Below are 25,871 nucleotides of genomic sequence, written 5' to 3'. Positions count from 1 at the left end.
ACCCCCAATGGCAGATGCGGGGGGGAAAAAAGGATCAAGCATGTTGGATTTCAACAGACCTGGTCCTCTTGTTCTCAAGGGAGATAAGCCTCTGCCATGCCCCTGGGCGCTGACACGGCCCATAGACACATACAAACCAAAAGTTAGAGTGATCCTTGTGTCATCTTTTTATTTGACCCTACGTGCGGCCTCACCATGAAATAACGAAGACTGTAGGTGACAGCTGTATCCAGGATCGGGGATGTAGACCCCGCCAGAATAACACAAGGAGTTGCACATTTGTACCATTAGCTCCCCCTGTAGGTGGTGTACGAGAATTGAGTCAGCAGGAGCGGCACGTGGTACTTCTGTTTTGGGTCTGTGATGGTGAAAACGACCTGTAAAATATAAGAAATGTACAGATAAGAGCAGCATCATTTACCAGCTTTGGGGTATGTGCAGCCATATACGGGCCCCGGAGGGTAAGGGGGCCCTCAGATATGGTGCAGGGTTCTGGAGACACACGATGGGTTTTCCCATGGAGGGAGGCTCCAAGGTGATCACATTCTAAGGCCTCATGCACACAACAGTATTTTTTCACTGTCCGCAAAAACGGGGTCCGTAGGTCCGTGACCTTTTTTTCGTCCGTGGGTCTTCCTTGATTTTTGGAGGATCCACGGACACGCTTTGGTGTCCGTCTGGCCGTGCGGAGCCAAACGGATCTGTCCTGAATTACAATGCAAGTCAATGGGGACGGATCCGTTTGACGTTGACACAATATGGTGCAATTGCAAACGGATCCGTCCCCCATTGACTTTCAATGTAAAGTCAGGAGTCCCTTTTATACCATCGGATCGGAGTTTTCTCCAATCCGATGGTATATTTTAACTTGAAGCGTCCCCATCACCATGGGAACGCCTCTATGTTAGAATATACCATCGGATTTGAGTTAGATCGTGAAACTCAGATCCGACAGTATATTCTAACACAGAGGCATTCCCATGGTGATGGGGACACTTCAGGTTAGAATATACTAAAAGAACTGTGTACATGACTGCCCCCTGCTGCTGGCGGCTGGCCCTCCCCCTGTAGTTAACACATTGGTGGACAGGAAACACGGATCACGGATGCGGCTGCAAAATGGTGCATTTTCCGATTTTTCCACGGACCCATTGAAAGTCAATGGGTCCGTGAAAAAAACTGAAAACGGCACAACGGCCACGGATGCCCACAACGGTCGTGTGCATGAGGCCTAAGTCAATAATTACTAAACTTCTGTTTACAGGGACATAGTGGTGGCAGGGGCACCCAGGTACTCTCACACATGAAGACACTGGTATTATAAATGGCCCCTGATAGGTGGGGTTTTGCATTGGTGCCCGGTCGTCTCAAGTTATACCTCTGCCCACTTCCAATGTCAACGCGATAACCAGTCCCAAAGGAGGAATCGGCTATTACAGAGAGATGGGTGCAAGTCATGTCATCTCCAAACAAGGGCCCTCTGCTGTCAGTGAGTTAAAGGGGTTTTCGGGGCCTTTAATATTGATGATCTATTCTCAGGATAGGTTATCGATATCAGATGGGCGGGGGTCCGATGCCTGGCACCCCCATTGATCAGCTGTACGAGGAGACGGGGTTGGCAGTGTGCCCGTGCTGTCTCACTGCTGCTGTATGTCTATGGACAAATCACCAGCGAACAGGAAGGGAGACGGCACCGGCGCACTGCGCACCTCATCTCCTCATACAGCTGATCGGCGGGGGTGCCGGGTGTCGGACCCCTTTAAGATTCCTGGTCACTATTATAGGTGAAGCATGTACCTCCACGTAAGGGTAGAAACTGTCCTGCTGCATTTGTTTCCAGTAGTCCTTGGTATCAAAACGTAACTGGAAGGTCCCGGCGGTGAGAGGTTCTCCTCGCAGGAGCCCAGGGCAGCGGCCATCCTCATTAGTGACGCTGAAGAAGAAAGATTCAATTCCAAGTTTCCATTATCAATTGACAGAACACATTGAATGAAATGACGGCCTATATCGTTACCAAAGACATCAACAAGTACCTGGATATATTAAAGGGGTAGAAAAACATGGCAGATTTCTTTAAAAAAAACAGCGCCACACCTGTCCACAGGTTGTGCATAGTATTGCAGATGACACTAAGCTGTGTAGTACTGTACAGTCTATGGAAGATGTCCATAAACTACAAGCTGATATGGACACTGAGTGATTTGGAAGTTCTGCACCTTGGCAGTAGTAATCTCCATGCTTCATATGTCTTAGGGCAGTGGTGGCACGGGTGCCAGAGGCGGCACTCAGAGCCCTCTCTTCGGGGACCCTCACCTTGGAAAAAGTCTATATGTCTTAGAGTTTTCCTGCCATTCATCAGCGCAGGGCGCACTATGAACGCACAGGCAGCGCACTGAATGTAGGCAGATATTATAGCTAAATGATGAAGTACATGGAAGATCTATTATATTGGTATTCAGGTTACATTGCCATGTTGGCACTTTGCGATAAATAAGTGGGTTTTGGGTTGCAATTTGGGCACTCTGTCTCTAAAACGTTCACCATCCCTGTCCTAGGTGATGTAACACTGGGGGAGTCACTTGTAGAGAAGAATTTGGGTGTCCTTGTAGATTAAAAAAACAGCACAATGTCAATCAGCTGCTTCTAAGGCCACCAGGATATTGTCAGGGAGGTAATATCACCACTTTACAAAGCGCTGGTGCGGCCTCACCTGGAATATGCAGTTCAGTTCTGGGCACCAGTCCATAGAAAGGACGCCCTGGAGCTGGAGAGAGTACAGAGGAGAGCGACTAAACTGATACGGGGCCCGGAGGGTCTGAGTTATTAGGAAAGATTAAAACAATTAAAGGGGTATTCTCATCTCAGACAATGAGGACATATCGCTAGGATATGCCCCCATTGTCTGATAGGTGCGGGCGGGTCTCACACCTGTCTCTCTGGCAAAGTGGTGGTGGAGCCACCCTCCTTTAATTTCTATGGGGCCGCGGAAAGGCTATTTACATCGACACCATAGAAGTGAATGGAAGCAGTGCATTCTGAAAATAGTGTGCACCACTTTGCCATTTTCGGTGGGCCAATAGGAACACTTTGTGGTGGCCGGACTTGGCACTGCCGGCCACCACTTTGCCGGCTTTATTTTTGGCTGCGTTTATGAGATAGAGGTGGGACCCGCACCTATCAGACAATGGGGCCATATAACTAGCGATATGCCCCCATTGTGTGAGATGGGAAAACCCCTTTAAATGTATTTAGTCTTGAGAAGAGGAGTCTCAGGAAAGAACATAATTATCCCATATATAAACGGGCCGTACAAAAAATATGGTGAAAAGTCTGTTCTAGGTAAAATCCCCTCAAAAGACAAAGGGGCAACAAGTTCAGTCTCCAGAGACTTTTCTGTAGGAGCTGTGCCCTCCGGACATGGTCACAGCAGGAACAGTGGACGGTTTAAATAAGGCTTAGATTAACGACCGTATATTTGTGTCCGCATCCGTTCCGCAAAACTCATTTCAAGATGCGGACTGCACACCGTACAATGCTGTCCACATCCGTACTTGCATTCCGCGGCTCCGCAAAATAGATAGAACATGTCCTATCCTTGTCTGTGTTTTGCGGAAAGGAATAGGCATTTTTATCATAGGGCTGGCCGTTTCGTTCCACAAAATGCAGAAGACACGCGGTCGGTATCGGTGTTTGTTCCACAAAATGCAGAAGACACGCGGTCGGTATCGGTGTTTGTTCCACAAAATGCAGAAGACACGCGGTCGGTATCGGTGTTTTGCGGATCTGCAATTTGCCGACCTTCTTACAATTAAATAACATTAATGCTTATGTAAATGGGTAGACATCTCGGTCTCGCTCCCTTTCCTAAAATTCTCATCCCCAACGATCCCATTGGTTGGACTTAGGCTACTTTCACACTAGCGTTCGATCGGATCCGTTCTGAACGGATCCGCTCATATTAATGCAGACGGAGGCTCCGTTCTGAACGGATCCGTCTGCATTATATTGGCAAAAAATGGCTAAGTGTGAAATTAGCCTGAGCGGATCCGTCCAGACTTTTACATTGAAAGTCAATGGGGGACGGATCCGTTTGAAGATTGAGCCATATTGTGGCATCTTCAAACGGATCCATCCCCATTGACTTACATTGTAAGTCTGGACGGATCCGCACGCCTCCGCACGGCCAGGCGGACACCCGAACGCTGCAAGCAGGGTTCAGGTGTCCGCCTGCTGAGCGGAGCGCCAGACTGATGCAGTCTGAGCAGATCCACATCCATTCAGACTGCATCAGGGCTGGACGGAAGCGTTCGGGTCCGCTCGTGAGCCCCTTCAAACGGAGCTCACGAGCGGACAGCCGAACGCTAGTGTGAAAGTAGCCTTAGTTTTCATCCATACCATGTGTTCGGTCCTGCCTCCTACAAGGGTCTCCATCTATAAATCTGCACCCAGTTTGCACCTCCGTGCGGGGCGGGCACCCACCTTCTGCTCACTTGTACCCATCGCGCTTGGCCGGCATCCAGCTTGGACAAGGTAATGGTCAGGCCTTTTGCGGGAATCCCCTGCGCTGTATTTAGGACGTGCGTGCTCAGCAGGCTGTCACTGCCCCCCGACATATCCTGTAAGATGAGCAATTGGAGAAATAGAATTATTATTATTATTACATTTTTAAACAAGTTCCTCATTTTTTCTATTGGAAAGAGACGGATTTGCCCCCTCACTACACCCCCCCACCCCATTCTCGGGTCAGACCCCCACCAATCAGATATTGGGTAAAGCTCTTACAGCTAAAGGGTTAATCTATACATTGGGACGGGTTGGCTCCTTGTGATTTGGCGGATTATTTCCTTTCCCGTATCTCACTCTTGTAATGAGGGCGAAGCAGATTAGTTTAGAGAATCGCCTTCTGTGCAATTGCCGGCTGTGCTGCAGGCCCCGGAGCAGATTCCGACTACTCCTGCGGATAAGGGAGGCAGCCTCATTAATACAAGTTTTTTAGGGAATGACTATTTTAACAAACACCTAATATGTTCTGCAGAGAAGCTCCCGAGCCCCCATTATCTCCAGTAGCTGTGGTTCTATACCTACATGTGTCCTAGGAGCTCAGCCGCAGCACTTCCTGAACTGCCGAAATGCACTGGCCCAGGGGGGAGGGGTGTGATCCAGTCTCACCCACAGAAATGGGACATGTATTAGCCAATTCGCAGACACTTACCGGAGTGCCCTGCAGGTGCTGATGAAGGAGCTGCAGCCGGGACCTGCTCATAGCAGAGCGTGTCCTGTCCTGAGCCCGGACCTTTGTACTGTGCGGCTCCTGTGCCCCGGGGGCCGTGGTTAACTTTTACCAACCTGCTCTGTGTTTTTTTTCCTGCTGACCTGTTGTTACAGATCAGTGACCCCAGAGGCACCGAGTTTATCTAGCAACCAGCCCCTGGTCATATTCAGGCCCCTTTCACACGAGCGAGTTCTTCCGCGTGCGCGCAATGCATGAAGTGAACGCACATCAATCCTGACCTATTCATTCAATGGGTCTGTGCACGTGAGCGTTTTTTTTCATGCGTCATTTCTGCGTTCTGTATTCTGTGTTTTTCACGCAGCCCCGGCCCCATAGGCCTCTTTCACACGAGCGTGACGGATTAGGTCCGGATGCGTTCAGTGAAACTCGCACTATTTTGCAAACAAGTTCAGTCAGTTTTGTCTGCGATTGCGTTCAGTTTTTTCCGCGTGGGTGCAATGCATTTTAATGCATTTTTCACGCGCGTGATAAAAAACTGAAGGTTTACAAACAACATCTCTTAGCAACCATCAGTGAAAAACGCATCGCACCCGCACTTGCTTCCGCACTTGCGATGCGTTTTTCATTGATGCCACAATCTCTTCTATGGGGCCAGGGCTGCATGAAAAACGCAGAATATAGAACATGCAGTGTTTTTCACGCAACACAGAACTGATGCATAAAAAAACCGCTCATGTACACAGACCAACTGAAATGAATGGGTCAGGATTCAGTGCGGGTGCTATACGTTCACGTCACGCATTGCACCCGTGCGGAAAACTCGCTCGTGTGAAAGGGGCCATAAAAGTGAATGGGGTTTTTAGTGAAAAACGCATTGCATCCGGATGTAACCTGGATGCGTTTTTCACCGACAGTTGCTAGGAGATGTTTGTAAGTCTTTTCATGAAAAACGCATGAAAACGGATTGCACCCGCGCGGAAAAAACAAACACTGAACGCAATTGCAGACAAAACTGACTCAACTTGCATGTGAAATGGTGAGAGTTTCACTGAACGCATCCGGAGCCAATCCGTATCGCTCACGTGAAAGAGGCCTTAAAGGGGTTCTCCGGGAATGATTTCCTAGATGTGAGCAGGACTGGGTGCCTCCACTCGTAGAGCTGCCTAGGGGGCTGAGGGTGCGGGACCACACTGCGCTCTAGCATTTCCATATTCTACACATTGGTGAGCGTTCCTGTCAGGCTGCTCAGCCATGATGGCATATCGTAGCAGGATCACATCATTACCATCTATTGTTACAGCAGTGCCGTATGGTTGCATACGGCAGCTTCATAATACCCCAGTATTAAAATTTTTTAATACCTTTATATTTGCCCTTCATATAATGCATTTAAATCTGGAATATGATGTATCTTTCAATTTTGGAACCCCCATTCCAGAAACTTTACGACCCCTCTCCGTACAGTCCAGGAATGCCTACAAAACCTCCAAGAAATGCTCATTTCAGGTTATATAAACCCCAGCGCCATAGCTAGTGGTGCGCTAATAATAAGTGCCCTCCTTCACTTCAGTAGCCCGATGGGTGACAATCTCCCTCGACAGAGAAAAAGAAGAATCGGCCAAAATGAATTTCAACGCCCGATCTTTTTGTTCTGGCAGGAGATAAGCCACCACGTCCTCTCTCCCTGCTGAAAACACATGCATGCTTAGCCACACTGAGCATGCATGTGTATGGACAAGTATTGGAAGGAATAGCTGCCGGCTGTGTTTAGGGGCACACCTATGTGGGCAGCCCCAAGGTTGCATTGGCCATATACCCTACAGGGTAATTTCCTGGTGAGCCTGGTGTCCAGGTGGCTGCTCAAGACCTCCTCACAGCCGCTGCCTCAGCATTAATTTATACTAGGAGCATCAGATACGTATATACTTGGCCAGCAGCTGCAGGTGCCCTCCTGAGCTCAACCCCATCGCTGTCTTCAGTATGGAGATAGAGCAGTATTTTGTGCTGCATTGTGGTATTCGGTTCTGCTGGGGCGGTATATTGTGCTGCACTGTGGTATTTGGCTCTGCTGGGGCGGTATTTTGTGCTGCATTGTGGTATTCGGTTCTGCTGGGGCGGTATTTTGTGCTGCACTGTGGTATTTGGTTCTGCTGGGGCGGTATTTTGTGCTGCACTGTGGTATTCGGTTCTGCTGGGGTGGTATTTTGTGCTGCACTGTGGTATTTGGCTCTGCTGGGGCGGTATTTTGTGCTGCACTGTGGTATTCGGTTCTGCTGGGGTGGTATTTTGTGCTGCACTGTGGTATTTGGCTCTGCTGGGGCGGTATTTTGTGCTGCACTGTGGTATTCGGTTCTGCTGGGGCGGTATTTTGTGCTGCACTGTGGTATTCGGTTCTGCTGGGGCGGTATTTTGTGCTGCACTGTGGTATTCGGTTCTGCTGGGGCGGTATTTTGTGCTGCACTGTGGTATTCGGTTCTGCTGGGGCGGTATTTTGTGCTGCACTGTGGTATTCGGTTCTGCTGGGGCGGTATTTTGTGCTGCACTGTGGTATTCGGTTCTGCTGGGGCGGTATTTTGTGCTGCACTGTGGTATTCGGTTCTGCTGGGGCGGTATTTTGTGCTGCACTGTGGTATTCGGTTCTGCTGGGGCGGTATTTTGTGCTGCACTGTGGTATTTGGTTCTGCTGGGGCGGTATATTGTGCTGCACTGTGGTATTCGGTTCTGCTGGGGCGGTATATTGTGCTGCACTGTGGTATCTGGTTCTGCTGGGGCGGTATATTGTGCTGCACTGTGGTATCTGGTTCTGCTGGGGCGGTATTTTGTGCTGCACTCCAGTATCGTTGGTCCTGCCTACTTGTTCCACCTACAACACAGGATGACTTTTAAGCTCCCAGTCGGCCCCTGTCACCATACAATGGTGACCTGTATAGTTTTGGATTATTCTGGAGTGATCCCAGGGTTTCCCATGAAGCCTCAATGTAATATTTTCTATAGCCCTCCAGGACATAAAAGACATCTACATGACATGTGACTCACTCCGTCGGCCTGCAGCACACTGATGACAGCTGTGGCGGTAGTACTAAATCCCTGTCCATCTTCATCGGTAGCTGTGACAGTCAGGACATATTTTTTGCTTTGCTGGAAAGAACACAGAACATCATGATCAAGAAAAGAGAACAATAACGGTGATCATTCCTGCCCCTCGGACCGTACCTAACCAGCCATGCTGCTGCCTCTAGATTACCCCCATTAATAAAGCATGGAAGGAGAGTAATATAAAGTGTCTTGGAAGAAAAGTTCCCTGGTGGCCTGGAAACCTTGTAAAGCCTCATGCACATGACGTATGTGTAACACCCCAGAGTGATGTCACCACTCCTGCACCCTGCTACTGTCTTTATTGGGCTAACACCAATGCCACCTATGTATTTTGTCCAGGTCGTCCACGCCGTGCATTCCTAATCTGTTTGAAACTGTTATGTTCATGTAATGTGCCTGGTTCACCAGCAGATGGCAGCAAATATGGCAGAGCTGTACTTAGAGAGAATGGAACTTACCATTCCATTCTAACCCCCCCTCTGTAGGGGAGTGGGCTTGTCCTACTTCCTGCGGGAAGGGTGGAGCAGAAGTTCTAGTCAGTCTAGTTTACCCCCATCTCTGCTGGATGTGCCCAGGCCAGCCAGAGCACCCTAAGCTCTGATGGCCATGGAGGCCAAAGCTTGAAGCCTCAGGAGCCAGGAGGAAAGTTCCCTGGCATAACCTAGAGTCAGACTACAGAGAGAAAGTGCAGCATACAGAAGAAGCTGAGTTATACAGCCAGCCTGTCAGTACAGCAGTCAGAGAGAAACAGATATAGCAGAGTGGAGTTTGCCTGCCAGTTTCATGCTAAAACCTGCTGGAACCAAGACAAAGCCTGTAAAACGTTTGGGAGAAGGTTTATGCAAAGTAAAGCTGCCATAGAACTTCAACTCAAGGACTGGACTCAAGTTATTCTTTTATACCTCAATTATTTCCCCTATTTATTGCTTCGGAGTCAAAGCCTGGGGTCCAGCGGTATCCAGGTAGGAGCACCGTGACACACAATAAGAGACATTTTAGGCTGCAACATATCACTCGGCAATTCCTACACCTGGGACGCGCGTTAAATCGTAGGGCCCTGGGGGGAGGTCTGCAAAATATGGATGACACCCGTGCTGCATCCTTTTTGTTTGCGGACCCATTGACTTCAAGTATAGGACAGCTATCTTTTTGCGGGTCGGATTTACGGATGCGGAAGGTACGCAGATTATCTGTATGTCCATTCTGCAAAAGGATAGAACATGTCCTATTCATGGCTGCAAAATGAGGATTGAAGTCAACTGTTCCGCAAAAAAAACTAAAAATACATACTGTCGTGTGTGCATGGGGCGTGAGGCTGCTATTATATAGGTGATCAGGCTGAAAGACACGGGTCCGTCTAGTCCAATATATCACCCATGACCCTATATTAGAAGGAAAATTCCTTCCCGACACCAAATCTGGCAATTGGAATAAATCCCTGGATCAACATTCTGTCCTGCGATTTGCGGACCACAAAACGGATACGGTCCTGTGCACGAGGCCTTATGTATATTGCTATGTACTCTATGGAAGGGCTTTCCTAGCTCATAGCGGGGGGTCCAAATGTTGCCCATATGTTCTATGGGCATTTGGACAGGGATTGCCTTCCTTTAGTGACGGGCTGGTTTTTGGTAAGAGGGTCTGGCAATAGGACAATCCCTTTAAATGCAGATATAGGAGTCCTGCCTGGAGAAGACATTTAGGGCGAGAACGCATCACACACCTCATAGCTTAGTCCACTCTTGTCGACGCTGATCAGTCCACTTGTGGGATCAATACGAAACATTTTCTTGCCGGGCTCTTGGGGTGTCTGGTCAGTAATGGAATATTGTATCACCCCGTTATTGCTGTACACAGTGTCATCTGGATCCATCGCTGACACGGTCATCACGGGCGTACCTTCAACAACAATACAGTCACTGCAGCAGCACACCTCCTGGTCTACTGGGGTTTTCTACATAACAAAGCTCAACTGTTTGTTGTCAGTGAATGGAAGCGCTCTCATTTTACACTCTTACAGCTGAGAGTTTGTTACAGTTGGATCCAGTTTGTGAGCTAAATAGATCTGTAGGGAAGTATTATGTGTTAAAGGGGTTATAATGCCCCCCAAAATACCCGGGCCCCTCATACTGGTCATTCTTACCCCACTCACGGTGTCACTTTTGATGCCCGCACAGCCGCCGCTGCATCTCCCTAACGTCACCCACAATGCTAGGGAGGCTCGTTCCCGTCGCGGCCCGCTATTGGTTGATACCCCCCATTGTCGGATGTTTCGATCAGCGCAACGGGGAGATGCAGCAGAGGCCGTGCGGGCATCAGAATCGACGCGGGTGCCAGGGAGCGGGGCAAGTATAAACTATATGAGGGGCCCCGGCATTTTGGGCGGCATTATAGGAGTTGGATAATCCCTTTAAGCCAATAAGCAATGACTTAGAGGGGTTGTCCAGGACCTAAATCTTGTTAGTGCAGTGCCCCAGAGGATCACTGCAAAAAGGGCCAACATTTACTATTCAGGAAAATATATTTTATGTGCTTTAATATTATTCCAAGAGCTGAAAATGGTATTTAGTTTATGGTGCCCTGAGGGGGAAGCCTGGGCCTGGAGTGAGGGGCTGCATGTGGCCTGTGCAGTGTGAGGCCTACTCAAACCTTAGGAAATGAGAAGGGAAAATAGCCGAGCCACTGATTCTGGATGAGGGTATGAAGGGTCCTGTGAATCAAATGCAGGAAGCCCAGGAAGAGCGAGTAGATGGAGGATGGGCGCAAAATAGCAGGGGACGCCAGGCAGCAGGAATTTTAATGTAGGCCATAGTGACCTGAAGCCTATGAAGCAGTAGAGCGGCGCAGGAGATCGGGATTACCTCATCGTGACCTCCTGCGCCGGGTCTCGCAAGATGACGTGGCGCACGAGGGCACGGTGATGTGTTTGTGACCGCCTGGGCCGGGACACTTCAAGACAGGCCACAAACGGTGACGGAGTAAAGAGGTGAGTATGACTGGGGGCACTATGGGGGACATTATACAAAGGAGGCAATTATATATAGAAAGAATGGGGGCCATTATTATTACAATTATTCTACAGAGGGGGCCATAATTATCACAATAATAATACACAGGCGGCCATTATATATTATAATAATACAGAGGGCATTATACATTTGGGCACTACAGGGGGAGGGAGGTCTTTTATCTAGTGGCACTACAGAGGGTCATTGTAACTACTGCATGCTCCTATAGGGGTATCTTATAGAGGGGCCCTGTTACTAATGGGGGCATTATTATTGAGCACATATTAATGGGGGATACTATTGGAGGTACTGTGAGGCAGTGTTCCTCAACTCCAGTCCCCAGGGCCCACCTACCGGTCATGATTTGAGAATCTGACACAGAATGAGTTTCTGACAGGGGCGGATTGGCCATAGACTTTACAAGGAAATTTCCCGGTGGGCGGATGCCTCCTCGTGGCTGGCCAATGGAAGGTCTTGGGGATGTATTTTGTGATGGACTGTGGTATTTGGCTCTGTTGGGGGGTATAACGTGCCACGATATGCTATTGCTGGCCCTGCCTCCAATCAATTTGGACCCGACTACAAAACAGGGCCACTTTCAGTATTGTACTAGCACAGTATTGGGGTAGCAGCAGGATGACAGTGTTGAGGCACCAGGATGATAGTAAAGTGAGAAATCTAAAAACAATTGTGGGTGAAACTCTGTAGAGACGCGGCTGAGAGAAGGTGTCATGGCGGTCTGATCTCCGAATGAAGACATTGAGGAGAGTCTACATGACGGGAGATGTCACTGGATGGAAGAGGTGTGTGCTGCTGTATTGTACGGTATATTTTGTAGCAATGTATGTAATGTCCATCCAAATATCTGTTTCACGGTAGGGTAGGGGGTACAGGTCCTTCTAAAAAAATTAGCATATTGTGATAAAGTTCATTATTTTCTGTAATGTGCTGATAAACATTAGACTTTCATATATTTTAGATTCATTACACACAACTGAAGTAGTTCAAGCCTTTTATTGTTTTAATATTGATGATTTTGGCCACAGCTCATGAAAACCCAAAATTCTTATCTAAAAAAATTAGCATATCATGAAAAGGTTCTCTAAACGAGCCATTAACCTAATCATCTGAATCCACTAATTAACTCTAAACACCTGCAAAAGATTCCTGAGGCTTTTAAAAACTCCCAGCCTGGTTCATTACTCCAAACGGCAATCATGGGTAAGACTGCCGACCTGACTGCTGTCCAGAAGGCCATCATTGACACCCTCAAGCAAGAGGGTAAGACACAGAAAGACATGTCTGAAGGAATAGGCTGTTCCCAGAGCGCTGTATCAAGGCCCCTCAGTGGGAAGTCTGTGGGAAGGAAAAAGTGTGGCAGAAAACGCTGCACAACGAGAAGAGGTGACCGGACCCTGAGGAAGATTGTGGAGAAGGACCGATTCCAGACCTTGGGGGACCTGCGGAAGCAGTGGACTGAGTCTGGAGTAGAAGCATCCAGAGCCCCCGTGTACAGGCTTGTGCAGGAAATGGGCTACAGGTGCCGCATTCCCCAGAAACAGCGGCAGAAGCGCCTGACCTGGGCTACAGAGAAGCAGCACTGGACTGTTGCATGTCATTCGGAAATCAAGGTGCCAGAATCTGGAGGAGACTGGGGAGAGGGAAATGCCAAAATGCCTGAAGTCCAGTGTCCAGTACCCACAGTTAGTGATGGTCTGGGGTGCCATGTCAGCTGCTGGTGTTGGTCCACTGTGTTTTATCAAGGGCAGGGTCAATGCAGCCGCTATCAGGAGATTTTGGAGCACTTTATGCTTCCATCTGCTGAAAAGCTTTATGGAGATGAAGATTTCATTTTTCAGCACGACCTGGCACCTGCTCACAGCGCCAACACCACTGGTAACTGGTTTACTGACCATGGTATTACTGGGCTCAATTGGCCTGCCAACTCTCCTGACCTGAACCCCATAGAGAATCTGTGGGATATTGGGAAGAGAAAGTTGAGAGACGCAAGACCCAACACTCTGGATGAGCTTAAGGCCGCTATCAAAGCATCCTGGGCCTCCATAACACCTCAGCAGTGCCACAGGCTGATTGCCTCCATGCCACGCCGCAGTGAAGCATCCTGGGCCTCCATAACACCTCAGCAGTGCCACAGGCTGATTGCCTCCATGCCACGCCGCATTGAAGCCTCCTGGGCCTCCATAACACCTCAGCAGTGCCACAGGCTGATTGCCTCCATGCCACGCTGCATTGAAGCCTCCTGGGCCTCCATAACACCTCAGCAGTGCCACAGGCTGATTGCCTCCATGCCACGCCGCAGTGAAGCCTCCTGGGCCTCCATAACACCTCAGCAGTGCCACAGGCTGATTGCCTCCATGCCACGCCGCTATCGAAGCCTCCTGGGCCTCCATAACACCTCAGCAGTGCCACAGGCTGATTGCCTCCATGCCACGCCGCATTGAAGCATCCTGGGCCTCCATAACACCTCAGCAGTGCCACAGGCTGATTGCCTCCATGCCACGCCGCATTGAAGCATCCTGGGCCTCCATAACACCTCAGCAGTGCCACAGGCTGATTGCCTCCATGCCACGCCGCATTGAAGCCTCCTGGGCCTCCATAACACCTCAGCAGTGCCACAGGCTGATTGCCTCCATGCCACGCCGCATTGAAGCATCCTGGGCCTCCATAACACCTCTGCAGTGCCACAGGCTGATTGCCTCCATGCCACGCCGCATTGAAGCATCCTGGGCCTCCATAACACCTCAGCAGTGCCACAGGCTGATTGCCTCCATGCCACGCCGCATTGAAGCATCCTGGGCCTCCATAACACCTCAGCAGTGCCACAGGCTGATTGCCTCCATGCCACGCCGCATTGAAGCATCCTGGGCCTCCATAACACCTCAGCAGTGACACAGGCTGATTGCCTCCATGCCACGCCGCAGTGAAGCAGTCATTTCTGCAAAAGGATTCCCGACCAAGTATTGAGTGCAGAACTGAACATAATTATTTGAAGGTTGACTTTTTTTGTATTAAAAACACTTTTCTTTTATTGGTCGGATGAAATATGCTAATTATTTTAGATAGGAAATTTGGGTTTTCATGAGCTGTGGCCAAAATCATCAATATTAAACCAATAAAAGGCTTGAACTACTTCAGTTGTGTGTAATGAATCTAAAATATATGAAAGTTTAATGTTGATCAGTACATTACAGAAAATAATGAACTTTATCACAATATGCTAATATTTTTAGAAGGACCTGTATATAGAATTTGGCCCACACTGCCACAGCCTGGCCCCAGATTTCAGGTCACACTGTGTTCACACCCATCTACTACATTATCTGTACTCAGAGAGTTATCACTGTGTTATCTGTGGTGTTACATAGGACTGCAGGTGACATCTACTACATTATCTGTACTCAGAGAGTTATCACTGTGTTATCTGTGGTGTTACATAGGACTGCAAATTATATCTACTACATTATCTGTAAAAAGGGGCGTGGACACAGGTTGGGGGGGGGGATACTTGGCTTGCCCCAGGTGCTGGCAACCCACGCTACACCACTGGGCTGCGGTACAATGGTCGCCTAGCCTTACACTCCACGTCTTAGATTACGGAGACATTGATATCACTTACCTGGCTTGGAACCTTCAGCCACTGTGCCTTCAAAGACTGGCTGGGTAAAGCGCGGGCGGTTATCGTTCTGATCCATGACCGTGATATCAATTTCTATCGGAGCTTCCACTGCCGCTCCACTTCCCGATACGGCATGAACAAGAATCTAGAAATACAGATAGTCCTCAGATATGGCAGGCCATGACCACGTCACAGGGAGGTCTCCAGGTTAGGTCAGGCGGCGAACTTACTTTGTAGCTCGGTATCTCTTCTCTGTCCAGGGGCTTGGTGATGTATAACCAACCGGTGGATTTCTCTATGGTGAAGAGTCCCACGGGTGGAGTGTCGGCCCCCTGCCCTGTGATGCTGTAGAATACCGTCATCTCGTCGGCTCTGCTAGATTTAATCTACAATAGAAGACAAGAGGGGCAATGGTGTGCCGAGTCTGAGAGAGGACGCAGGTCCGCCGAGCTCCTGACCTCCCATGGGCAATTGTCCTACTAATTACTATCACCATGATGAAGAAAAAGGATCAGAAAGGTGCGGATAGAGATATCCAAGATGGCGCTGACTCACCGGGCCGAGGTGGGCGCTCAGTCTCCGAGGTGGGCGCTCAGTCTCCGAAAAATATGAACCATCCAATCCGACAGAGTTAAGTGGCGAGGGTCTCATCGAAGATGTGGGACAAGATTCGGATACAGATAGTGTGAGTGCACTGGGGCAGGGCGTGGGGGATATGACGCACTTAACGTCCAGGTTGGTGGTATGGTGGTATAAAGGAGGACATTTCCATCATGCGCCATCACCTGGAAAAGTTAGCCGAATGCACTACTGCCCTGGAGGATAGAATGGGGGACATGGAGGATGCTTTACAAATAGATGAGGCAGATCATGGAAGGAGATAAGACCTTGTGGCGGCTAAACAGGATGATCTGGAGAACAGGCTACGTCGAAATAATGTGAGGATGGTGGGGGGGGGGGGGGGGGGCAAGACATTCCTCAAGATGTTATCTTGAAGAGAGCCAGAGATATGCCAGATCTTGCCATTGATGGCCACAAGGTGTCACTGTTTCCTGAGGTACAGAAAAGCAGAGCGAAATTTGTGGATATCAAGACACGACTAAGGCTACTTTCACACTAGCGTTTTTTTGCGGATCCGTCATGGATTTGCAAAAACGCTTCCATTACAATAATACAACCGCATGCATTTGTCATGAACGGATCCATTTGTATTATGTCTTCTATAGCCATGACCGATCCGTCTTGAACACCATTGATAGTCAATGGGGGACGGATCCGTTTTCTAATGTGCCAGATTGTGTCAGAGAAAACGGACCCGTCCCCATTGACTTACATTGTGTGCCAGGACGGATCCGTTTGGCTCCGCTTTGTCAGGCGGACAGCAAAACGCTGCTAGCAGCCTCCAGCGCGGAATGGAGACGGATCGGAGGCAAACGGATGCATTCTGAGCGGATTCTTTTCCATTCAGAATGAATTAGGTCAAAACTGATCCATTTTGGACCGCTGAGCCCTGAACGGATCTCACAAACGGAAAGCCAGTGTGAAAGTAGCCTAAGGAATCTAGGGATCCCGTACGCCGTTATGTATCCACCGCTTTGGGATCTACCCTATCTTCGAGGATTCTAAAGAGGCCCTGCGGTGGCTAGACCGCAACGAACATCAGCTTGGAAGAGACGAAGCTCCTGATGCTTGAACTGTTGAGCTTTCTGTGGAGGCTTTCTTGAGAGGGATACCGATAGCAGAGGACAACAAGAAAAAGAACAAGAGCGATGCAGAAAGGGCAGCCCACGTGGCTGAGCCGAACTACGTGTCTGACCCCTCGGAGGTCAAAGCCGGTGCCGCGAGGAAAGCGCAAAAACTTCTCAATGAGCGGCTATTAGGTAAAGCGGAAAATAAACGTTTTTTTTTCATACCCAGAGAGGGAGAGAGGGCAGGTCGCCTACTGGCCTTGGTGTCTATGGTGGAGACCGCATATATAGCGGCTCTGAGATCCGGTAATGAGGAGCTGAGCTTAGAGCCCAGTGAGGTGCTAAGTACCAAAACCAGCCCTACAGCGGCCGAGCTGCGGTCATTCCTAGGACCCCTCTCCCTGCCAGTATTAACGGGGGAGCAGACGTTGAGGATGGAAGGGGCCAATCACTATAATAGAACGAGAGGAGGCGCTGGCTAGCATGTCAAACAATAAAGCCCCCGGAGTGGACGGGATCCCAGGGGAAATAACTGCTTCCCCGAGGCCCGGGACAAAGGACCTCTACAAACCTCCATGAATGAGGCAATTGGGGGAGTGTTACCCAAGCCGGGAAAGGACGTACTAGTGTTGGAGTCTTATGGACCCATTTCACCGCTATTAGCGGAAATCCTAGCCCATCATCTCTCTTCAGTGATAACACCCATCATCCACTCGGATCAGCCTGGCTTTGTGCCGAATATGTCTACAGCTGTTAATATAAGACGATTATTCGTAAATATCCAGGCTAGCCAGGTCCACACCTCCAATGCGGCGGTCGCGTCCAAAGCATTTGACAGTGCGGAATGACGATACCTTTGGGCTGTTTACAGCGGATGGGATTTGGCAGTGCATTTATTAATTGGATAAAATTGCTGTATGGGGCGCCTAATGCTAGGATTCGGGCTAAAGGGAGGCTCTCTGAGTCTTTCTCGCTGTATCGGGTGTCCCCTGTTGCCACTACGCTCTGCGGTGGCAGTGGAGCCCCTGGTGACGGCCCTTAGAAGGGTTTGCCTATAGAGCGGTACAGGAGAAAGTGGCGCTATACGCTGATGACTTGGCCGAATTCACTCCCAGGGGCAATGGCTAAATTGTCTGGGCTCATTAATTGGACAAAACCAGTCCTATTCCCGTTGCATTCACGTGAGAATGTCTCCAATTCTCAAACTATGGGTCTCCAAAAGGTGGAGTGAAGTGCAAACATGGTGCCCAACGTGTGCAGCGGGCATCATGGCCGGCAGGTCTCCACTGTTTCAAACAGCAGAGACCCGCGGCAATAATGCCAATCACAGTCATTAAAGCCTTTAGATGCTGTGATCATGGCATCTAAAAGGGTGAAAAACCGCCATCCTCTGTGGCCAATGAGGATGGCGGTAATTGGTTTCAATACAATGGGTCTTCTCTGAAGAGACCCAAGGTATTGAAGCTGCAATTCTTATTTTGGCCAGCAGGTGGCAGGCCAACATTAGAAATGAGCAATTCTCCTCGAATCACGTGTCTAAAAGACCCATGAGGGTTCAGAATATATTTTTTTTTTAAAGTCCATATATTCCTTCTGTAGATAATTCTCTGCACCCTACCTCAGCAACCTTTATGGGATATGGACCCCTCTGGTTTTCAAGTATGTTGATCGGAGGGATCATCCAGTCTCTCTTGTGTCTTCTGTGGCTGTGGTGGTGGCCGTGTTCAGACTGGAACGACCAAACGCACAGAAAATAAAATGTGTCATTATCTATTTTGACATATTTTCAATATTTTTTACATATTTATAATGTAATTTATGGATGAATTCACTGTATTATTGTAAGATTAGTGTTTATTTGCTACATGAACGTATTATAATACAATGTTTTGCACTTTATTAGTTTATCATCTTAATTGTCTCGTCACCATGTGGGTGGTACTTATATATGTATTATGCACCATTGCTGTTATTGCTTGAAAAAGGGTCCACTGAGAGGACCGAAACGTGGCATCTGGTGGAATAAAATACGGACGTTATTTTTGGAAGTGCCGTGATGAAAGCTGACTGGCGAGGTTCCTGGATGTCAGACCCCCTCTAATCAGAAACTGATGACCAATCCAGAGGAGGAGTCAGGAAACCTCCTTAAAATGTTGTCAAGTGGAACATCTGTTTAAGATTGAAGTCTTGCAAATTAATGGGGTGGTCCCATTACGACAACTTATCCCCTACCCACAAGATGTCAGTGGGGGACTTCTGAGAACGGAGGCCTGTGCATCCCACTGAAGTGGGGCGGCAGCCATGCATGCGTGTCCTCAGCTGCACTGAGCTCTATGGGACTGCTGGAGATAACCAAGTACAAGCTATCTCCCATAGAGCTGAATGGGGCGGCAGACATACATGTGTGTCCTCAGCTGCACTGAGCTCTATGGGACTGCTGGAGATAACCAAGTACAAGCTATCTCCCATAGAGCTGAATGGGGCGGCAGACATACATGTGTGTCCTCAGCTGCACTGAGCTCTATGGGACTGCTGGAGATAACCAAGTACAAGCTATCTCCCATAGAGCTGAATGGGGCGGCAGACATACATGTGTGTCCTCAGCTGCACTGAGCTCTATGGGACTGCTGGAGATAACCAAGTACAAGCTATCTCCCATAGAGCTGAATGGGGCGGCAGAGCACATGCACAACTGCTGCTCCAATTGAAGAGGGGAGCACAGGCCCCCATTTTCATGCCTGGCAGGGGTCCCAGTGGTCAGGCCCCCATCGATCAGTCACTGGATAGACAAAAAGCTCTCCTAATCGGACAACCCCTTTAAGAGCTATCACTATGATGCCTTCTAATCCAAAGAACATATACCTAACAGTGGCCTTCTTTTGTATAGGAAAGCACATTCCTGTCTGCCATGAGCCTTAGGCCTCATGCACACGACCGCATGTCTTCTGGGGTCCACACAATAAGGATACCATCTGTGTTTTCATCTGCATTTTTTGTGGACCCACTGACTTCACAGGGCCTTAGTCAGGATTTTGCGGCCAAGTATGGTACACTGTTCTATTAATTTGCGTATCGGACATACGGATGCGGAAAGTACACAGATTGTATTTTGCGGATCGGTGGACCACAAAGAATATACGGTGTGTGCATCTCTAGCTGATGCACAACTACAGCCTCCGATCATGGAGTAATGGGAAAAAAATTTAAATTACAATTTTGTTTAGTTTTTTTTAACAAAAAAATAAAGAAATGTCACACTCTGCTGTATCAGAACATTTATTTATTTATTCATCCAAATAAAACGGGAGCAGCAATGACAAAAGAAAGAGCAGGACACTTTAAGATCTTCCAAAAATCCGATCCGCTGCCTAGTAATTTAAAAGGAAAAGATAAAGAAGAAAAAAAAAAAAAAAGGGACGTTATACATTTTGTTTTCATTCTAGTCCATAAATCTAGAAACCCTATTAGAAAATAAATGGTCGCTAGCATGCACACATTCAATTCTAGCTGCCTGCAGGTATATATCTATACGGAGCGCACGGACCTCAATAATAGCTCTGTCTGCAGTGAGCTCCCTCTACTGGTGGCAGCAGGCAGCACAATCCTATTACTTTACTCTACAGGGAGTGCAGAATTATTAGGCAAGTTGTATTTTTGAGGATTAATTTTATTATTTAACAACAACCATGTTCTCAATGAACCCAAAAAACTCATTAATATCAAAGCTGAATATTTTTGGAAGTAGTTTTTAGTTTGTTTTTAGTTTTAGCTATTTTAGGGGGATATCTGTGTGTGCAGGTGACTATTACTGTGCATAATTATTAGGCAACTTAACAAAAAACAAATATATACCCATTTCAATTATTTATTTTTACCAGTGAAACCAATATAACATCTCAACATTCACAAATATACATTTCTGACATTCAAAAACAAAACAAAAACAAATCAGTGACCAATATAGCCACCTTTCTTTGCAAGGACACTCAAACGCCTGCCATCCATGGATTCTGTCAGTGTTTTGATCTGTTCACCATCAACATTGCGTGCAGCAGCAACCACAGCCTCCCAGACACTGTTCAGAGAGGTGGACTGTTTTCCCTCCTTGTAAATCTCACATTTGATGATGGACCACAGGTTCTCAATGGGGTTCAGATCAGGTGAACAAGGAGGCCATGTCATTAGATTTTCTTCTTTTATACCCTTTCTTGCCAGCCACGCTGTGGAGTACTTGGACGCGTGTGATGGAGCATTGTCCTGCATGAAAATCATGTTTTTCTTACCTTGCAGACTTCTTCCTGTACCACTGCTTGAAGAAGGTGTCTTCCAGAAACTGGCAGTAGGACTGGGAGTTGAGCTTGACTCCATCCTCAACCCAAAAAGGCCCCACAAGCTCATCTTTGATGATACCAGCCCAAACCAGTACTCCACCTCCACCTTGCTGGCGTCTGAGTCGGACTGGAGCTCTCTGCCCTTTACCAATCCAGCCACGGGCCCATCCATCTGGCCCATCAAGACTCACTCTCATTTCATCAGTCCATAAAACCTTAGAAAAATCAGTCTTGAGATATTTCTTGGCCCAGTCTTGACGTTTCAGCTTGTGTGTCTTGTTCAGTGGTGGTCGTCTTTCAGCCTTTCTTACCTTGGCCATGTCTCTGAGTATTGCACACCTTGTGCTTTTGGGCACTCCAGTGATGTTGCAGCTCTGAAATATGGCCAAACTGGTGGCAAGTGGCATCTTGGCAGCTGCACGCTTGACTTTTCTCAGTTCATGGGCAGTTATTTTGCGCCTTGGTTTTTCCACACGCTTCTTGCGACCCTGTTGACTATTTTGAATGAAACGCTTGATTGTTCGATGATCGCGCTTCAGAAGCTTTGCAGTTTTAAGAGTGCTGCATCCCTCTGCAAGATATCTCACTATTTGTGACTTTTCTGACCCTGTCAAGTCCTTCTTTTCACCCATTTTGCCAAAGGAAAGGAAGTTGCCTAATAATTATGCACACCTGATATAGGGTGTTGATGTCATTAGACCACACCCCTTCTCATTACAGAGATGCACATCACCTAATATGCTTAATTGGTAGTAGGCTTTCGAGCCTATACAGCTTGGAGTAAGAAAACATGCATAAAGAGGATGATGTGGTCAAAATACTCATTCGCCTAATAATTCTGCACGTAGTGTATGGCTGTGTGAAAAGGCGCAGGGATTTGGACCTCTGTTGGCTACATGCACACAAACATTGTTTGTTTCCGTGTCTGTTCCGTTTTTTTTTTTTACGGATATGATGCGGACCCATTCATTTCAATGGGTCTGCAAAAAACGCATGTGCTGTTCGCATCAGTATGTCTGTTTTGTTGCCCTGCAAAAAAAATAGAACATGTCCTATTTTTTTCTAGTTTGTGGACAAGGATAGGCATTACTACAATGGATCCGCAAAAAAAAAAAAAAAAGGATGCCATACGGAACATCATCTGTTTTTTGGGCGGATCTGCAATTTGCGGACCGCAAAACCCACATGGTCGTGTGCATGTAGCCTAACAGAGACACAGCTCTAACCCTTGATAATATCTGATCATCGAAGTACTTGGAAACTATTCAGATTTACAGGAATTAGATGGTTTTGAGTTTAAGTTCTTCGTTTTCAACAACTCTGTTTGCAGTCAGTGGACAATAACAGTCCAGATCTAATCGGACTGGATTGGTAAGAATTCACAATACCTGTTCTTCTCTTTCATTCCACACAAATATGGGCACAGAGTGGCGCATTCCGTTGGCATCCCATGCATTCAAAACAAAACTGACGGATCCGCCGTGGAGGGTGAGCTGCCGCTTCACTGTCACTTTGCCATCAGGGAACACCCGGAAGCGGGTGTCATCAGGGGAGAAGAGGGCCCGGTTGTTAGCGGAGCAGGATGTAAAACTCACTGAAACAGAAGGAGAAAAGATGGCGGTCACGTCTTATTTACCACTATTTTCAGTAACACGTAATTTTGTGATCTGACTCTATTCACGCATTTCGTCGTTGCGACATTCATTCCGTGCTACAAAATCTCGCCCCAGAAAAGAGAGCAGACAAGGGTGCATTAAGGGTCCGGCTACATGGCGACTGGCGCAATATATGGCGCAAAAGGCCAAGATAGCATCGCAACTAATGAAAGTGAATTGAGTTCAGTTGCAATCCGCAGATTTCCAGCGATGTGCGGGGTTGCAATGTGACCGCATTCACTTTCATTGCAACGTATGCTGGGGGCAAAGTCGCCATCTAGCCCGAGCCTAACCACAACATGTGAATGGGATTTATAGGATAACAAGAATTTTCGGACCGATGGATCACCCTTCTATGATGACAATCCACACCGCGAGAGATGGAAACCACCGGGCCCTCGCAGAGGTGTACCCAGGCCATGGACTGCACATGATGACATCACACTTGTATATGATGACATCACACTCATCCCGTCATCGCTCTTGCTATTCTTCAATGTGTGGGATACCTGCAAGATGCCACGTAACAGTTGAGCCACGGTCCTGGTGACACTGGGTCTGCTTGGTAGTCATTTTCGGGATTTAGGTTTATCCCTTCATCTGTGTGCAGCCAGTCTTCCCAGTTGCTGTCCAGTTAACCCAGCGAAGGCCAATTTATAATTGACCGTCCAGGGGTCTTTAGGAACCGATTTACTGTCCCATGTTATTACTCCCCCCAGGGCCTGTAATGTGGCAGCCGCCGCAGACTATCACGCCCCAGAAAAGCCTGGAATGTGAGACTGGATTCCTTTTGGGGTTTCTATGGAATTTATTACAGAGGAGTCCAGATGTGCTGCACTTAAAGGGGTATTCCCATCTTATAAAGGGATGGCTAAGATATGCAATCACTTTCAGGCTGTTGAGGATCTAACCTTGGGGACACAGAGAACGCAGGGGCCCCAACTCTGATGCCGTCACTATTTTTCCTGTAACCGCTGTGCCCCACCACCCAGAGGCGCAGGCGAACTGCATTAAAGTCCGGTGCTCGGGAGCGATGCTGTGCAGGGAAAAGTTAGACGGGGATGCATCACTAAACCACGTCCTACATCCACGGGGGTCCCAGACATCCTAGTGATATACCAGCACTTTACGAGATGGGACTACCCCTTTAAGACGGACTAAATGGAAGTTTATAACTAGAGCTGCCAACATCAAGTGCCATACACTGTGCGTATGAATATGATCCCGGAGGATCTCCGCACCGAAGATACGCGACACCTGAGTTGCAGGATTTCTGGGTCCTTTGGGGCTCATGCACACGACTGTATGTGTTTTGCAATGCGCAAATTGCGGATACGCGGGGAAAAAACGGATGACATCCATATGCCATCCGTTTTTTTGGGTGGATCCATTGTAACAAATGCCTAAACGGACAAGAATAGGACATGTTATATTTTTTTTTTTGCGGGGCTACGGAACGGACATACGGATGCAGTTAGCACACTGTGTGCTGTCCGCATTTTTTGCGGACCCATTGAAAGGAATGGGTCTGCATCCTATACGTAAAAACAAAAAAGAAACCGGAACGGACAAAGAAACAAAATACGTTTGTGTGCATGAGGCCTAACACAAACACGAATAGGACACGTTCTATTTTATTGCGGAGCGGCTCTGCGGACATAGGGATATGGAATGCGCACTGAGCTATTTCCTTATTTTTTTTGCGGTCCCATTAAAATTAATGGTTCTGGATACGGGCCGCGAAAAAAAAAAAAGAGCAGACACGGACAAAAAATACATTTGTGTGCATGAGCCCCGATAAGGAGTCCAGTTCCCAGGACCTCTGACCGTCAGAAGGCGCAGCTCCATGCGTATGGTTGTGGCTGTGCCATATTACCCAGCCGATACCTGGCAGGCGTTACACCGCACACAGGACCCGAGTCGTGCAAAGATCCTGAGGCCCTGCACTAAGCATAATGAAGTCTATCCTTTAAAGATAGCATTTAAAGGGATGGAGCATTAAAGGGGTTTTGCCATCACATACAATTGTCTGATAGGTGCCGATTCCTGCCTATGGGACCTGCACCTACAACGAGAACGGAGCGGTGGGGAGCAGTGCTTGGTGGTGTACAGACCCCCGGAAACCCGGGGTCCTCCAGCCACAGCTCTCCCCGCTCCATGCTTCTTGTAGGTGCAGGTCCCAGCGGTGGGACTCGCACCTATCAGACAATGGGGGCATATCCTAGCAATGGGATGTGATGGGATAACCCCTTTAAAGAGACCTGCCTTTATGGAGTACTGGATGTGCTCCATGGTATGGAGACTTGTTCCATGGGAAAACAATATGCAAAGAGGTATTTCCCCAGGGAAAGAGAAGAAGCATCTCACTAACGCCACCTTGTGGAAAGCATCTGATCAGGAGTCGCCGGGTGCCCACAATATAACAAAGAGCTGTCCAACCTGTGCCACCCCCTTTAAATGGCACTACCACTGGTGTGATGTGCCAGTGCCTATAATGTGAGGGACTAGTTTTCAGACAATCTGTGATGGAGCCGCAGAATTTCTTACCTTTGCCGATGATTCGGTTTCTCTCCAGGAATTTACGGGTCACAGCAAAAGCGTAGCGCTGCTCGTTGAAGCCGGGTTTGCACTGCTCCTCTGAGACCACCAGGGACCCCTACAAAATCAAGATAGAAAACTGTAATTTACTGTATACCCATGCTGACATTAACTTTAGCAGTTGGGCTGGATTTGCAGGCATGCTGGAACTAGTAGTGCACACCAGTGTGATATTTACCTTCACCAGGACTACGAGCAGTGCCAGGCAGGCGAGCCTCATTGTTCCAGAGCGGTCCGGGCTGAGCTCTTTGCAGTTTTTGGGAAGGAGTGAGAGAAAGTCCAGTGCGTCCCTCCTCCTCCTCCTCACTCAGGGTGTGGTCGCCGTCCCCTCCAGCGGTCTAAGCGTCTACAGATCTGCAGCTGAGACAGCAGTTTTTGCTTTTAGGGGCTGGTGGCTTTTTTTTTGTTTTTATGCCATTTTTTGTCTTTGCACATCCTGATGTGTTTTTTTGGGGCATTTTTATTCCCTATAGAAAAAGGTTGGGGGGGGAAAAAAACGCTATTGCTACAACATGCTAAAAATGCTACTAAATTATAAAAAAAAAAGTGTGTATTCTGCATTTTGTTAACATCCGGATTCTGCATTTTCTTCAGGAAAAAAAAAAACACTCCCAAAATTTGCGTG

At 48.1% G+C, this 25,871-nt stretch overlaps 1 protein-coding gene across 2 annotated transcripts; it reads right to left on the bottom strand.

Moving 5' to 3' along the window:
• Positions 1 to 152: 152 nt before the first annotated feature.
• On the bottom strand, positions 153 to 25,567 carry LOC122920889 (blastomere cadherin-like). Of its 2 annotated transcripts, none has more exons than XM_044270692.1 (11): positions 25,431 to 25,567; positions 25,196 to 25,304; positions 22,382 to 22,587; positions 18,281 to 18,391; positions 15,205 to 15,360; positions 14,975 to 15,119; positions 10,053 to 10,228; positions 8,270 to 8,371; positions 4,480 to 4,616; positions 1,798 to 1,933; positions 153 to 377 (listed from the first exon to the last, which is right to left on the bottom strand). In XM_044270692.1, exons 1-11 carry the CDS (start codon positions 25,464 to 25,466, stop codon positions 288 to 290), a joined length of 1,404 nt encoding a protein of 467 aa, XP_044126627.1. In that variant the 5' UTR covers positions 25,467 to 25,567; the 3' UTR covers positions 153 to 287. The 2 variants fall into 2 exon arrangements, with proteins under 2 accessions (XP_044126627.1, XP_044126626.1); XM_044270691.1 differs by having other exon boundaries at positions 25,425 to 25,547.
• Positions 25,568 to 25,871: the final 304 nt, after the last annotated feature.

The sequence above is a fragment of the Bufo gargarizans genome, chromosome 10 (assembly GCF_014858855.1).
Source record: "Bufo gargarizans isolate SCDJY-AF-19 chromosome 10, ASM1485885v1, whole genome shotgun sequence".
NCBI classification, from domain to species: domain Eukaryota; kingdom Metazoa; phylum Chordata; class Amphibia; order Anura; family Bufonidae; genus Bufo; species Bufo gargarizans.
Note: the sequence above shows the minus strand (reverse complement) of the source record. Positions and strands in the feature narration are given on the sequence as shown.

What these genes read in the sequence shown, in the direction of transcription:
- LOC122920889 (XM_044270691.1), bottom strand. Translation starts at nt 25,466, where the DNA reads ATGAGGCTCGCCTGCCTGGCACTGCTCGTAGTCCTGGTGAAG. An exon ending in TGCTCGTAGTCCTGGTGAAG is followed by an intron (nt 25,305 to 25,424) that starts GTAAATATCACA and finishes TTGATTTTGTAG; the next exon opens with GGGTCCCTGGTGGTCTCAGA. An exon ending in GGCTGAAGGTTCCAAGCCAG is followed by an intron (nt 10,229 to 14,974) that starts GTAAGTGATATC and finishes TTGTTGTTGAAG; the next exon opens with GTACGCCCGTGATGACCGTG.